This window comes from Oncorhynchus mykiss, chromosome 12, assembly GCF_013265735.2.
Source record: "Oncorhynchus mykiss isolate Arlee chromosome 12, USDA_OmykA_1.1, whole genome shotgun sequence".
NCBI classification, from domain to species: domain Eukaryota; kingdom Metazoa; phylum Chordata; class Actinopteri; order Salmoniformes; family Salmonidae; genus Oncorhynchus; species Oncorhynchus mykiss.
This window is the reverse complement of record NC_048576.1, coordinates 361,888-377,380: the sequence shown is the minus strand read 5'-3', so window position 1 is coordinate 377,380 and position 15,493 is coordinate 361,888. Positions and strand designations below refer to the sequence as shown.

Sequence of the window (15,493 nt, the reverse complement as noted above, 5' to 3'; positions counted from 1 at the left end):
GAATTTCTATTGGGCACAACAAAACAAACTGCAAATGCATCCAACAAGGTTGTTCAAGTTGAGTCTCTAGCTTGGTGTAGTCACTGAATGCTATGAAAATGGGACCAAAAACTAAACTTTTTACTACTTTATTTATAAGAATCTCTACACGTGTCAATACATTTACTCCTACCTGTTTGAGGAATATAGCTCAGTATTTGATCTATTTTATACAGTCATTATTGCTCACCTTTATCATGGGTATTAATCATTTCAGACCCCACTGTGTATGTCACATCTCAATTTATTGCTTTAAATGTGTTTTCTTGTATGTGAGCCTCAGCTGCCTTAGTACACATCAAATAAAACTCTTTTCCTCTATCTACCAGGCTGGTTCTAGACGGGGCCCCCCTCATAGCCATCCATAAGGCCAGGTATTATAAGAGGAAGGATGGTCTGGCGCTGGGCCCCGGAGCCTTTGTGACAGGGTTAGAGTACGCTACAGACTGTCAAGCCACCGTTGTGGGGAAGCCTGAGGGGACATTCTTCCTGGAGGCTCTGAGGGACATTGGCTGTTGTCCTGAAGAGGCCATCATGATTGGAGACGTGAGTCACACTGGAGGACTCCCAAATAGTACCCTGTTCCCTATATAGTTGGGTTAGGGTTATCTACAATTAACAAAAATATAAATGCAACATGCAACAATTTCAAAGATTTTACTGAGTTACAGTTTATGTGAGGAAATCAGTCATTTGAAATACATTCATTAGGCCCTAATCTATGGATTTCACATGACTGGGAATACAGATGCACAACATGACCAAAAGTATGTGGACACCTGCTCGTCAAACATCTCACTTCAAAATCATGGGCATTAATATGGTGTTGGTCCCCTCTTTGCTGCTATAACAGCCTCCACTCTTCTGGGAAGGCCTTCCACTAGATGTTGGAACATTGCTGAGGGGACTTGCTTCCATTCAGCCACAAGAGTATTAGTGAGGTCGGGCACTGATGTTGGGCGATTAGGCCTGGCTTAGTCAGCGTTCCAATTCATCGTGTTAGGTTCTGAGCAAACATAGTAAAAACTCAAACGGACGAATAGGAAGTGGTCAAACCAAGTTCATTCACCCATTGGGTCATACATCTCCAAAGACAAGGTCTGATTTCACAAGCACATATTTATAACATCCTAATAGTCACCTCCTTACAGATCTAGACAGCCAATACATCTCTGTTGCTAAGTAGGAACTACATTTTTCATCTCACTGGTGTAGTCATGGTCCTGCCTGATGCTTGAACCTTCATGGGCGTAGAGGTGTATGTGTGAGATAGGACTGTAGTAGAAGGGTTGTTGTGGTGGGCCCCTCTGGACCCCCTCCCAGAGGTTTCTTCTCACTTCAGCAATTGACTTGACCTCCAGCTGAATTCCTTGCTCCTCCATAGTTCCACAGCTGATCTGCCTTATCATAGACTAACTAGACTGGTGCCCTTTGCCTCCCTCCTTAGGAACATAATGTGAACTTTCTGCACTTCCCCATGTCTGACTCAATAACTTTCCATACAGCCAGTTCTCTATCCACCCTTTATTGACCCCATCATGTGCATTCCTTTTACATGTAATGTAATCAATAAGTATACAGTACCAGTCAGTATGCAGTACCAGTCAGTATGCAGTACCAGTCAGTATGCAGTACCAGTCAGTATACAGTACCAATAAGTATACAGTACCAATAAGTATACAGTACCAATAAGTATACAGTACCAATAAGTATACAGTACCAATAAGTATACAGTACCAATAAGTATACAGTACCAATAAGTATACAGTACCAGTCAAGTTTGGACACCTTCTCATTATTTTTTTTCCTTTATTTGTGCTATTTTCTACATTGTAGAATAATAGTGAAGACATCAAAACTATGAAATAACACATGGAATCATGTAGTTACCAAAAAAGCGCAAACCAGATGGGATGGGGTATCGCTGCAGAATGCTGTGGTAGCTGTGCTGGTTATGTGTGCCTTGAATTCTAAATAAATCACTGACAGTGTCACCAGCAATGCACCCCACACCACCACCTCCATGCTTCATGGTGGGAACCACACATGCAGAGATCATCTGTTCACCTCCTCCGCGTCTCACAAAGACACAGCGGTTGGATCCAAAAATCTCAAATTTGGATTCGTCCAACCAAAGGACAAATAACATTTCCACCGGTCTAATGTCCATTGCTCAAGTCTCTTTTTCTTATTGGTGTCTTTTAGTGGTTTTAGTAGATGGCCTCATGAGAGCTCCTCAGTAGAGGTAACTCTAATGAACTTATCCTCTGCAGCAGAGGTAACTCTGGGTCTTCCTTTCCTGTGGTGGTCCTCATTAGAGCCTGTTCCATCATAGCGCTTGATGGTTTTTTTGACTGCACTTGAAGAAACTTTCTAAGTTCTTGACATTTTCCGTATTGACTGACCTTCATGTCTTCAAGTAATGATGGATTGTTGTCTCTCTTTGCTTATTTGAGATGTTCTTGGCATTATATGGACTTGGTCTTTTACCAAATAGGGATATCTTCTGTATGCCACCCCTACCTTGTCACAAAACAACTGATTGGCTCAAACGCATTAAGAAGGAAAGACATTCCACAAATTAACTTTTGCAAAAGCCACACCTGTTAATTGAAATGCATTCCAGGTGACTACCTCAAGAAGATGGTTGAGAGAATGCCAAGAGTGTGCAAAGCTGTCAAGGCAAACAGTGGCTACTTTGAAGAATCTCAAATATAATATATATTTAGATTTGTTTAACACTTTAACACAATACACAATTTAACACAATATTCCATGTGTTATTTCATAGTGTTGATGTCTTCACTATTATTCTACAATTGAGAAAATAGTAAAAATTACAAAAATTAAGAAAAACCCTTGAATGAGAAGGATTCCAAACTTTTGACTGGTACTGTATTTAAATAAGGTAAACTCAGCAAAAAAAGAAATGTCCTCTCACTGTCAACTGCGTTTATTTTCAGCAAACTTAACATGTATGAACATAACAAGATTCAACAACTGAGACATAAACTGAACAAGTTCCACAGACATGTGACTAACAGAAATTAAATCATATGTCCTTGAACAAAGTGGAGGTCAAAATCAAAAGTAACAGTCAGTATCTGGTGTGGCCACCAGCTGCATTAAGTACTGCAGTGCATCTCCTCCTCATGAGCTGCACCAGATTTACCAGTTCTTGCTGTGAGATGTTACCCCACTCTTCCACCAAGACACCTGCAAGTTCCCGGACATTTCTGGGGGGAATGGCCCTAGCCCTCACCCTCGATTCAACAGGTCCCAGACGTGCTCAATGTGATTGAGATCCAGGCTCTTTGCTGGCCATGGAAGAACACTGACAATCACGCACAGAACGAGCAGTATGGCTGGTGGCATTGTCATGCTGGAGGGTCATGTCAGGATGAGCCTGCAGGAAGGGTACCACATGAGGGAGGATGATGTCTTCCCTTTTTATTGATTTATTTTTTTATTTATTTTTATTTCACCTTTATTTAACCAGGTAGGCCAGTTAAGAACAAGTTGTCATTTACAACTGCGACCTGGCCAAGATAAAGCCAAGCAGTGCAACACAAACAACAACACTGAGTTACACATGGAATAAACAAACGTACAGTCAATAACACAATAGAAAAATCTATGTGTGCAAATGTAGGGAGGTAGGCAACAAATAGACCATAGAGGCGAAATAATTACAATTTAGCATTGACACTGGAGTGATAGATGTGCAAGTGGAGATACTGGGGTGCAAAAGAGCAAGAGTGTGAGTAACAATATGGGGATGAGGTAGTTGGGTGTGCTATTTACAGATTGGCTGTGTACAGGTACAATGATCGGTAAGCTGCTCTGACAGCTGATACTTAAAGTTAGAGAGGGATATATAAGACTCCAGCTTCAGTGATTTTTGTAATTCCTTCCAGTCATTGGCAGCAGAGAACTGGAAGGAAAGGCAGTCAAAGGACCTGCTGGAGCGCGTGCTACGGGTGGGTGTTGCTATGGTGACCAGTGAGCTGAGATAAGGCGGGGCTTTACCTAGCAAAGACTTATAGCTGACCTGGAGCCAGTGGGTTTGGCAACACATTTTTAGTGAGGGCCAGCCAACGAGAGCATACAGGTAGCAGTGGTGGGTAGTATATGGGGCTTTGGTGACAAAACAGATGTTACTGTGATAGACTACATCCGGTTTGCTGAGTAGAATGTTGGAGGCTATTTTGTAAATGACATCGCCGAAGTCAAAGATGGGTAGGATAGTCAGTTTTACGAGGGTATGTTTGGCAGCATGAGTGAAGGAGGCTTTGTTGTGAAATAGAAAGCCGATTTCTAGATTTCATTTTGTATTGGAGATGTTTGATATGAGTCTGGAAGGAAAGTTTACAGTCTAACCAGACACCTAGGTATTTGTAGTTGTCCACATATTCTAGGTCAGAACCGTCCCGAGTAGTGATGCTATTCGGGCGGGAGGTTGAAGAGCATGCACTTAGTTTTACTAGCATTTAAAAGCAGTTGGAGGCCACGGAAGGAGTGTTGTATGGCGTTGAAACTCGTTTGGAGGTTTGTTAGGAGTGTGTCCAAAGAAGGGCCAGAAGTATACAGAATGGTGTCGTCTTCATAGAGGTGGATCAGCAAGAGCGACATCATTGACATATACAGAGAAAAGAGTCGGCCCGAAAATTGAACCCTGTTGCACCCCCATAGACACTGCCAGAGGTCCGGACAACAGGCCCTCCGATTTGACACACTGAACTGTCTGAGAAGTAGTTGGTGAACCAGGCGAGGCAATCATTTGAGAAGCCATGGCGAATGAGTCTGCCGATAAGAATGTGGTGATTGACAGAGTCGAAGCATTGGCCAGGTCGATGAAGACGGCTGCACAGTACTGTCTTTCATCGATGGCAGGTTATGATGTCGTTTAGTACCTTGAGCGTAGCTGAGGTGCACCCATGACCAGCTCGGAACCCAGATTGCTTAGTGGAGAAGGTATGGTGGGATTCGAAATGGTCGGTGATCTGTTTGTTCACTTGGCTTTCGAAGACCTTAGAAAGGCAGGGCAGGATGGATATAGGTCTATAACAGTTTGTGTCTAAAGTAGCATATTGCGGGGGTTATTCGATGCTAATGCAGAACGCCACAGGATGTTTTTGTGCTGTTCAAGGGCAGTCAAGTCTGGGGTGAACCAAAGGCTATATCTGTTCTTAGTTCTACATTATTTTGAATGGGGCATGCTTATTTAAGATGGTGAGGAAGGCACTTTTGAAGAGCAACCTGGCATCCTCTACTGATGGGATGAGGTCAAAATCCAGGACGATTAGAAAGGACAGCTCGCTGAAGTGTTTTATGGAGCGTTTGACAGTGATGAGGCAGTGATTGCTGAGACTCCCTGTAACGCACAGTGTTGAGATTGCCTGCAATGACAACAAGGTCAGTCCGATGATGCTGTGACACCACCCCAGACCATGACGGACCCTCCACCTCCAAATTGATCCTGCTCCAGAGTACAGGCCTCGGTGTAACGCTTATTCCTTCGACGATAAACGTGAATCCGTCCATCACCCCTGGTGAGACAAAACCGCAACTCATCAGTGAAGATCACTTTTTGCCAGTCCTGTCTGTTCCAGCGACGATGGGTTTGTGCCCATAGGTGACGTTGTTGCCGGTGATGTCTGGTGAGGACCTGCCTTACAACAGGCCTCAGTCCAGCCTCTCTCAGCCTATTGCGGACAGCACTGATGATGGGATTGTGCATTCCTGGTGTAACTCGGGCAGTTGTTGTTGCCATCCTGTACCTGTCCCGCAGGTGTGATGTTCGGATGTACCGATCCTGTGCAGGTGTTACACGTGGTCTGCCACTGCGAGGACGATCAGCTGTCCGTCCAGTCTCCCTGTAGCGCTGTCTTAGGCATCTCACAGTATGGACATTACAATTTATTGCCCTGGCCACATCTGCAGTCCTCATGCCTCCTTGCAGCACGTTCACGCAGATGAGCAGGGACCCTGGGCATCTTTCTTTTGGTGTTTTTCAGAGTTAGTAGAAAGGCCTCTTTAGTGTCCTAAGTTTTTATAACTGTGACCTTAATTGCCTACCATCTGTAAGCTGTTAGTGTCTTAACGACCGTTCCACAGGTGCATGTTCATTAATTGTTTATGGTTCATTGAACAAGCATGGGAAACAGTGTTTAAACCCTTTACAATGAAGATCTGTGAAGTTATTTGGATGTTTATGAATTATCTTTGAAAGACAGGATCCTGAAAAGGGGACGTTTCTTTTATCTGTTTTTTATTTTTAATACATTTGCAAATATTTCTAAAAACCTGACAGCTCTGTTCGATGAGCATTCAACTCTTAGTGATGGTTGATTGCTTCATTTTTGCAAATCTTATAATAAATATGTTGTTTGAAAAATCTGTAGTCTCTCTTCTTATAGAATTGATCTGACACCATAGAGCTCGGAGACAGGATTGTGTCAAGAAACACATCTGGGGAACGGTACAAACAACATTCTGCAGTATTGAAGGTTCCCAAGAAGACATTGGCCTCCATCAGTCTTAAATGGAAGAAGTTTGGAACCACCAAGCCTCTTCCCAGTTTGGCCTCCCAGCCAAACTGAGCAATCGGGGGAGAAGGACCTTGGTCAGGGAGGTGACCAAGAACCCGACAGAGCTCTAGAGTTCCTCTGTGGAGAAGGGAGAACCTTCCAGAAGGACAATCAGGCCTTTATTTTAGAGTGGCCAGACGGAAGCCACTCCTCAGTAAAAGGCACATGACAGCCCACTTGGAGTTTGCCAAAATGCACCAAAAGACTCTCAGACCATGAGAAACAAGCTTCTCTGGTCAAATCACATTTTATTGGTCACATACACATGGTTAGCAGATGTTAATGCGAGTGTAACAAAATGCTTGTGCTTCTAGTTTTGACCATGCCCTCACCACCTCCCTGTAGGCCCTCGTCGTTGTTGGTAATCAAGCCTACCACTGTAGTGTCGTCTGCAAACTTGATGATTGAGTTGGAGGCGTGCATGGCCACGCAGTCATTGGTGAACAGGGAGTACAGGAGAGGGCTGAGAACGCACCCTTGTGTGGCCCCAGTGTTGAGGATCAGCGGGGTGGAGATGTTGTTTCCTACACTCACCACCTGGGGGCGGCCCGTCAAAGTCCAGGACCCAGTTGCAAAGGGCAGGGTTGAGACCCAGGGTCTCGAGCTTAATGACAAGTTTGGAGGGTACTATGGTGTTAAATGCTGAGCTGTAATCGATTAACAGCATTCTTACATAGGTATCCCTCTTGTCCAGATGGGTTAGGGCAGTGTGCAGTGTAATTGCATATTGGAGTGGGTCTAGGGTGTCAAGTCGGGTGGAGGTAATATGATCCTTGACTAGTCTCTCAGAGCACTTCATGATGACGGGAGTGAGTGCTATGGGGCGATAGTCATTTAGCTCAGTTACCTTCGCTTTCTTGGGAACAGGAACAATGGTGGCCCTCTTGAAGCATGTGGGAACAGCAGACTGAGATAGGGATTCATTGAATATGTCCGTAAACACACCAGCCAGCTGGTCTGCGCATGCTCTGAAGAATTGGCTAGGAATGCCGTCTGGGCCAGCAGCCTTGCGAGGATTAACACGTTTAAATGTTTTACTCACGTTGGCTGCGGTGAAGGAGAGCCCGCAGGTTTTGGTAGCAGGCCGTGTCCGTGGCACTGTATTGTCCTCAAAGCGAGCAAAGAAGTTGTTTAGTTTGTCTGAGCGCAAGACGTCGGTGTCTGCAACGGGGCTGGTTTTCTTTTTGTAGTCTGTGATTGACTGTAGACCCTGCCACATACGTCTCCTGTTTGAGACATTGAATTGCGACTCTACTTTGTCTCTATACTGATGCTTAGGTTGTTTGATTGCCTTGCGGAGGGAATAACTACAATGTTTGTATCCGGTCCTGTTTACGGTCGCCTTGCCATGATTTAAAGCAGTGGTTCGCGCTTTCAGTTTTGCACGAATGCTGCCATCAATCCACGGTTTCTGGTTGGGGAAGATTTTAATAGTCACCGTGGGTACATCATCACCGATGCACTTGCTAATTAACTCGCTCACCGAGTCAGCGTTCGGATCAATGTTGTTGTCTGAGGCTATCCGGATGAACTAGATTGAACTCTTTGGCCTGAATGCCAAGTGTCACGTCTGGAGGAAACCTGGCACCATCCATACGGTGAAACACGGTGATGGCAGAATCATGCTGTGGGGATGTTTTTCAGCGGAAGGGACTGGGGGACTAGTGTCGTGGGAAATTGCAAGATTATGTTATAATGCTTGTAAGATTGTTATAATGCTTGTATTACATTATAATAGTTGTTACATTCGACAGAATAGAGTATTGTGTTTGTGTTCCACTGAGGATGGGCCTCTGAGATAACACGGACAGAGGAGATTTACGATGTCTTTGGGGTGATAAAACCTAAAGAGCATTCCAGATAACATGAGCTAATGGTTCTGTTCTATGTCGTACCAGGGAGAGACAGGTTCCCTATTGGAGTGAGGGGGCCAGACTCTGGTCTTTACAATGAAAACTGTTGACACAGCAGTAACTGTCTGCTATGTTTATAGATATCTGTCATACAAATCTTAACCTTTGTGAACTGTTCCTAAGATCTGTGGTTCGTCAGTGTAAGTTGAGAGGGGTGTATCTTGGCTATAAAAGATCTTAGTACTTTTCTGTAGTCACTTCTCAACGGTTCGTTAGAAAGAGTGAATTGCTGAAAGTCAAATGCTCTTGCAAAGCTTATCATTATTATTAAAGATGTAGTTTAAGTATAACTCTGACTGGTGTGTAGTTTGTAACTCTCCTCATTTGGTAAAGCAGAAATATGCCACCACACTAGTAAGGATCGAGTACTGAGCAAAGTACAGAGAGATCCTTGATGATGAAAACCTGCTCCAGAGCGCTCAGGACCTCAGACTGGGGCGAAGGTTCACCTTCCAACAGAACAACTACCCTAAGCACACAGCCAAGACAACGCAGGGGTGGCTTCAGTACAAGTCTCTGAATGTCCTTGAGTGGCCAAGCCAGAGCCCGGACTTGAACCCAATCAAACATTTCTGGAGAGACCTGAAAATAGCTGTGCAGCGACGCTCCCCATCCATCCTGACAGACCTTGAGAGGATCTGTAGAGAAGAATGGGAGAAACTCCCCAAATACAGATGTGCCAAGCTTGTAGCATCATACCCAACAAGACTCGAGGCTGTAATCCCTGCCAAGGGTGCTTCAACAAAGTACTGAGTAAAGGGTGTGAATATAATTTTTTTGTAATACATTTGTAAAAATAATATCTAAAAAAATGTTTTTGCTTTGTCATTATGGGGTATTGTGTGTAGATTGATGAGGGGTAGAAAACAATTTAATACATTTTAGAAGAAGGCTGTAAACCTATCAAAATGTGGAAAAATTCAAGGGGTCTGAATACTTCCCGAAGGCACTGTAGGTTCAGAACTTTTGTGAAACAGCACAGGTGAAAAATATTTAGCAAATAGAACTCGAAACTGGATGGTGTTCAGAGATAGATGGGAGGGGTTGAGGGGAGCTGAAGAATGGGACTAAAAACTACAAATATATAATTATTGTAAAATGTATAAGCATGAACTGTTGTTGTCCATTAGTTTACTCCAATTAAGGGAGGGATGGTAGGGTTAGCGGAAAATAATAAAGGAAAACATATAAAAACTATATATTTAAAATAATATATATTTATATACACACACACACACACACACACACACACACACAGTGGCAAGAAAAATATAAGTTTAATGCTAGCTAACAATTTACCTTGGCTCCTTGCTGCACTTGCGTAACAAGTGGTCAGCCTGCCACGCAGTCTCCTCGTGGAGTAACAGGTGGTCAGCCTGCCACGCAGTCTCCTCGTGGAGTAACAGGTGGTCAGCCTGCCACGCAGTCTCCTCGTGGAGTAACAGGTGGTCAGCCTGCCACGCAGTCTCCTCGTGGAGTAACAGGTGGTCAGCCTGCCACGCAGTCTCCTCGTGGAGTAACAGGTGGTCAGCCTGCCACGCAGTCTCCTCGTGGAGTAACAAGTGGTCAGCCTGCCACGCAGTCTCCTCGTGGAGTAACAGGTGGTCAGCCTGCCACGCAGTCTCCTCGTGGAGTAACAGGTGGTCAGCCTGCCACGCAGTCTCCTCGTGGAGTAACAGGTGGTCAGCCTGCCACGCAGTCTCCTCGTGGAGTAACAGGTGGTCAGCCTGCCACGCAGTCTCCTCGTGGAGTAACAGGTGGTCAGCCTGCCACGCAGTCTCCTCGTGGAGTAACAGGTGGTCAGCCTTCCACGCAGTCTCCTCGTGGAGTAACAGGTGGTCAGCCTGCCACGCAGTCTCCTCGTGGAGTAACAGGTGGTCAGCCTGCCACGCAGTCTCCTCGTGGAGTAACAGGTGGTCAGCCTGCCACGCAGTCTCCTCGTGGAGTAACAGGTGGTCAGCCTGCCACGCAGTCTCCTCGTGGAGTAACAGGTGGTCAGCCTGCCACGCAGTCTCCTCGTGGAGTAACAGGTGGTCAGCCTGCCACGCAGTCTCCTCGTGGAGTAACAGGTGGTCAGCCTGCCACGCAGTCTCCTCGTGGAGTAACAGGTGGTCAGCCTGCCACGCAGTCTCCTCGTGGAGTAACAGGTGGTCAGTCTCCTCGTGGAGTAACAGGTGGTCAGTCTCCTCGTGGAGTAACAGGTGGTCAGTCTCCTCGTGGAGTAACAGGTGGTCAGTCTCCTCGTGGAGTAACAGGTGGTCAGTCTCCTCGTGGAGTAACAGGTGGTCAGTCTCCTCGTGGAGTAACAGGTGGTCAGCCTGCCACTCAGTCTCCTCGTGGAGTAACAGGTGGTCAGTCTCCTCGTGGAGTAACAGGTGGTCAGCAGTCTCCTCGTGGAGTAACAGGTGGTCAGTCTCCTCGTGGAGTAACAGGTGGTCAGCCTGCCACGCAGTCTCCTCGTGGAGTAACAGGTGGTCAGTCTCCTCGTGGAGTAACAGGTGGTCAGTCTCCTCGTGGAGTAACAGGTGGTCAGTCTCCTCGTGGAGTAACAGGTGGTCAGTCTCCTCGTGGAGTAACAGGTGGTCAGTCTCCTCGTGGAGTAACAGGTGGTCAGTCTCCTCGTGGAGTAACAGGTGGTCAGTCTCCTCGTGGAGTAACAGGTGGTCAGCCTGCCTCTCAGTCTCCTCGTGGAGTAACAGGTGGTCAGTCTCCTCGTGGAGTAACAGGTGGTCAGCAGTCTCCTCGTGGAGTAACAGGTGGTCAGTCTCCTCGTGGAGTAACAGGTGGTCAGCCTGCCACGCAGTCTCCTCGTGGAGTAACAGGTGGTCAGTCTCCTCGTGGAGTAACAGGTGGTCAGTCTCCTCGAGGAGTAACAGGTGGTCAGCCTGCAGCGCAGTTTCCTCGTGGAGTAACAGGTGGTCAGCCTGCAGCGCAGTTTCCTCGTGGAGTAACAGGTGGTCAGCCTGCAGCGCAGTCTCCTCGTGGAGTAACAGGTGGTCAGCCTGCAGCGCAGTCTCCTCGTGGAGTAACAGGTGGTCAGCCTGCAGCGCAGTCTCCTCGTGGAGTAACAGGTGGTCAGCCTGCAGCGCAGTCTCCTCGTGGAGTAACAGGTGGTCAGCCTGCCACTCAGTCTCCTCGTGGAGTAACAGGTGGTCAGTCTCCTCGTGGAGTAACAGGTGGTCAGCCTGCCACTCAGTCTCCTCGTGGAGTAACAGGTGGTCAGCCTGCAGCGCAGTCTCCTCGTGGAGTAACAGGTGGTCAGCCTGCAGCGCAGTCTCCTCGTGGAGTAACAGGTGGTCAGCCTGCAGCGCAGTCTCCTTGTGGAGTAACAGGTGGTCAGCCTGCAGCGCAGTCTCCTCGTGGAGTAACAGGTGGTCAGCCTGCAGCGCAGTTTCCTCGTGGAGTGCAATTTAATCGGCATCCAAAAATGCTGATTACCGATTTGTTACGAAAACTTGAAATTGTCCCTAATTAAACGGCCATGCCTCTATTCTGGAGTGGCCCAGTCAGAGTCCTGACCTCAACCCGATTGAGATGCTGTGGCATGACCTCAAGAGACCAGTTCACACCAGACATTCCAAGAATATTGCTGAACTGAAACAGTTTTGTAAAGAGGAATGGTCCAACATTCCTCCTGACCATTTTGCAGGTCTGATCCACAACTACAGAAAACATTTGGTTGAGGTTATTGTTGCCACTGTATGGGGGATTGGAAAAGATGCATACATTACATTGATAGAATCCACAATCTAACTGCAATATTACATCTAACGTCAATCTGTTTAACAGTATTGTTCAATATCTACCCCCCCCTTTACAGGACGCCAGAGACGACGTGGGCGGGGCTCAAAACATTGGCATGCTGGGAATTGTAGTCAGAACCGGTAAGAGACCTGACATCGCTTCATAACTCATAGAAAACCTCTTTAAAAGCATTCTAAAAGCAGCTAATGCCAATTATTTATATTGATTCATAGCATGTTGTCTTCTATAGGTAAATACAGAGTGGGAGATGAGGGTAAAATTAATCCTCCACCATACCTGACCTGTGACAGCTTCACTCAAGCTGTGGACCACATCCTCCAACACATCCTTTAACTATGATTCTCTCACTATTAGATCATTTAGACATGGGTATATCTCATCATGTTGCAGTCCCACACCAGACTCTAACACCTCTAGTCCCACACCAGACTAACACCTCCTCTAGTCCCACACCAGACTAACACCACCTCTAGTCCCACACCAGACTAACACCTCCTCTAGTCCCACACCAGACTGTAACACCTCTAGTCCCACACCAGACTAACATCTCCTCTAGTCCCACACCAGACTGTAACACCTCCTCTAGTCCCACACCAGACTAACACCTCCTCTAGTCCCACACCAGACTAACACCTCCTCTAGTCCCACACCAGACTGTAACACCTCCTCTAGTCCCACACCAGACTAACACTTCCTCTAGTCCCACACCAGACTAACACCTCCTCTAGTCCCACACCAGACTGTAACACCTCCTCTAGTCCCACACCAGACTGTAACACCTCCTCTAGTCCCACACCAGACTGTAACACCTCCTCTAGTCCCACACCAGACTGTAACACCTCCTCTAGTCCCACACCAGACAAACACCTCCTCTAGTCCCACACCAGACAAACACCTCCTCTAGTCCCACACCAGACAAACACCTCCTCTAGTCCCACACCAGACAAACACCTCCTCTACTCCCACACCAGACTAACACCTCCTCTACTCCCACACCAGACTAACACCTCCTCTAGTCCCACACCAGACAAACACCTCCTCTACTCCCACACCAGACTAACACCTCCTCTACTCCCACACCAGACTGTAACACCTCCTCTAGTCCCACACCAGACTGTAACACCTCTAGTCCCACACCAGACTAACACCTCCTCTGGTCCCACACCAGACTAACACCGCCTCTAGTCCAACACCAGACTGTAACACCTCTAGTCCCACACCAGACTAACACCTCCTCTGGTCCCACACCAGACTAACACCTCCTCTAGTCCCACACCAGACAAACACCTCCTCTACTCTCACACCAGACTGTAACACCTCCTCTACTCTCACACCAGACTGTAACACCTCCTCTACTCTCACACCAGACTGTAACACCTCCTCTAGTCCCACACCAGACTGTAACACCTCCTCTGGTCTCACACCAGACTAACACCGCCTCTAGTCCAACACCAGACTAACACCTCCTCTAGTCCCACACCAGACTGTAACACCTCTAACATCTCACACGCCATCTAACTATGGCTGCTGTGTTCCTCATCTAACTGAGGTTAGGGTTAAGGTGCTGTGTTGATGAATAGGTAGTGTTAGGGTTCTGTGTTGATGAATAGGTAGTGTTAGGTTTCTGTGTTGATGAATAGCTAGTGTTAGGTTTCTGTGTTGATGAGTAGGTAGTGTTAGGGTTCTGTGTTGATGAATAGATACTGGGATAACAAGACTGCATCAAACCTTTGCACTTGTGAAGAGTGTTTAAAATGGCACGTTTCTGAAAAATGTCTTGTGTGTAATCATGTTTATAAAAAAAGTGATCATGACTAGTACTACCAATGACTCATATTGTCTTTAATTGAACATAGAGAATCCATTCAGCTGAATAAAACACAGGTCAGCAACCTTCCATTTCTTCAGTGAAGTTACATAAACCGTTTTTACCAAAGGTTCTGTCTCAGACAAGCCCTATGTACAGACACACTGGGTTCTGTCTCAGACAAGCCCTATGTACAGACACACTGGGTTCTGTCTCAGACAAGCCCTATGTACAGACACACTGGGTTCTGTCTCAGACAAGCCCTATGTACAGACACACTGGGTTCTGTCTCAGACAAGCCCTATGTACAGACACACTGACCTAGGTTCTGTCTCAGACAAACCCTATGTACAGACACACTGACCTAGGTTCTGTCTCAGACAAGCCCTATGTACAGACACACTGACCTAAGTTCTGTCTCAGACAAGCCCTATGTACAGACACACTGACCTAGGTTCTGTCTCAGACAAGCCTTATGTACAGACACACTGACCTAGGTTCTGTCTCAGACAAGCCCTATGTACAGACACACTGACCTAGGTTCTGTCTCAGACAAGCCCTATGTACAGACACACTGACCTAGGTTCTGTCTCAGACAAGCCCTATGTACAGACACACTGACCTAGGTTCTGTCTCAGACAAACCCTATGTACAGACACACTGACCTAGGTTCTGTCTCAGACAAGCCCTATGTACAGAAACACTGACCTAGGTTCTGTCTCAGATAAGCCCTATGTACAGACACACTGACCTAGGTTCTGTCTCAGACAAACCCTATGTACAGACACACTGACCTAGGATCTGTCTGACAAACCCTATGTACAGACACGCTGACCTAGGATCTGTCTGACAAGCCCTATGTACAGACACACTGACCTATTACATTGTATTGCTAATCTAAGATGCTCATTGCTACAGATATGTACAGTGCATTCGGAAAGTATTCAGACCCCTTGACCTTTTCCACATTTTGTCACGTTACTGCCTTATTCTAAATTTGAATTTTTAAAAATCCCATATCAATCTACACACAATACCCAATAATGACAAAGCAAAAACTGTTTTTTTAGATGAAAGAAATTCTGACCCTTTACTCAGTACTTTGTTGAAACACCTTTGGCAGCGATTACAGCCTTGAGTCTTCTTGGGTATGACGCTACAAGCTTGGCACACCTGTATTTGGGGAGTTTCTTCCATTCTTCTCTGCAGATCCTCTCAAGCTCTGTCAGGTTGGATGGGGAGTGTCACTGCACAGCTATTTTCAGGTCTCTCCAGAGATGTTCGAGTACGGGCTCTGGCTGGACCACTCAAGGACATTCAGAGACTTGTCCTGAAGCCACTCCTGATTGTCTTGGCTGTGCGATTAGGGTCGTAGTCCT

At 46.4% G+C, this 15,493-nt stretch overlaps 1 protein-coding gene across 3 annotated transcripts in view; it reads left to right on the top strand.

Annotated features, from left to right (window-relative positions):
• The window catches only part of hdhd2 (haloacid dehalogenase-like hydrolase domain containing 2), a 34,447-nt gene extending 20,326 nt beyond the window's left edge, over positions 1-14,121 (top strand). For all 3 annotated transcript variants that reach the window (XM_021622530.2, XM_021622529.2, XM_021622531.2), the window contains exons 5-7: positions 369-585; positions 12,363-12,426; positions 12,537-14,121. In XM_021622530.2, the coding sequence (XP_021478205.1) occupies positions 369-585; positions 12,363-12,426; positions 12,537-12,640 (385 nt within the window). In that variant the 3' untranslated portion in view covers positions 12,641-14,121. The remainder of the gene's footprint in view (positions 1-368; positions 586-12,362; positions 12,427-12,536) is intronic.
• The last annotated feature ends 1,372 nt before the right edge of the window (positions 14,122-15,493 follow it).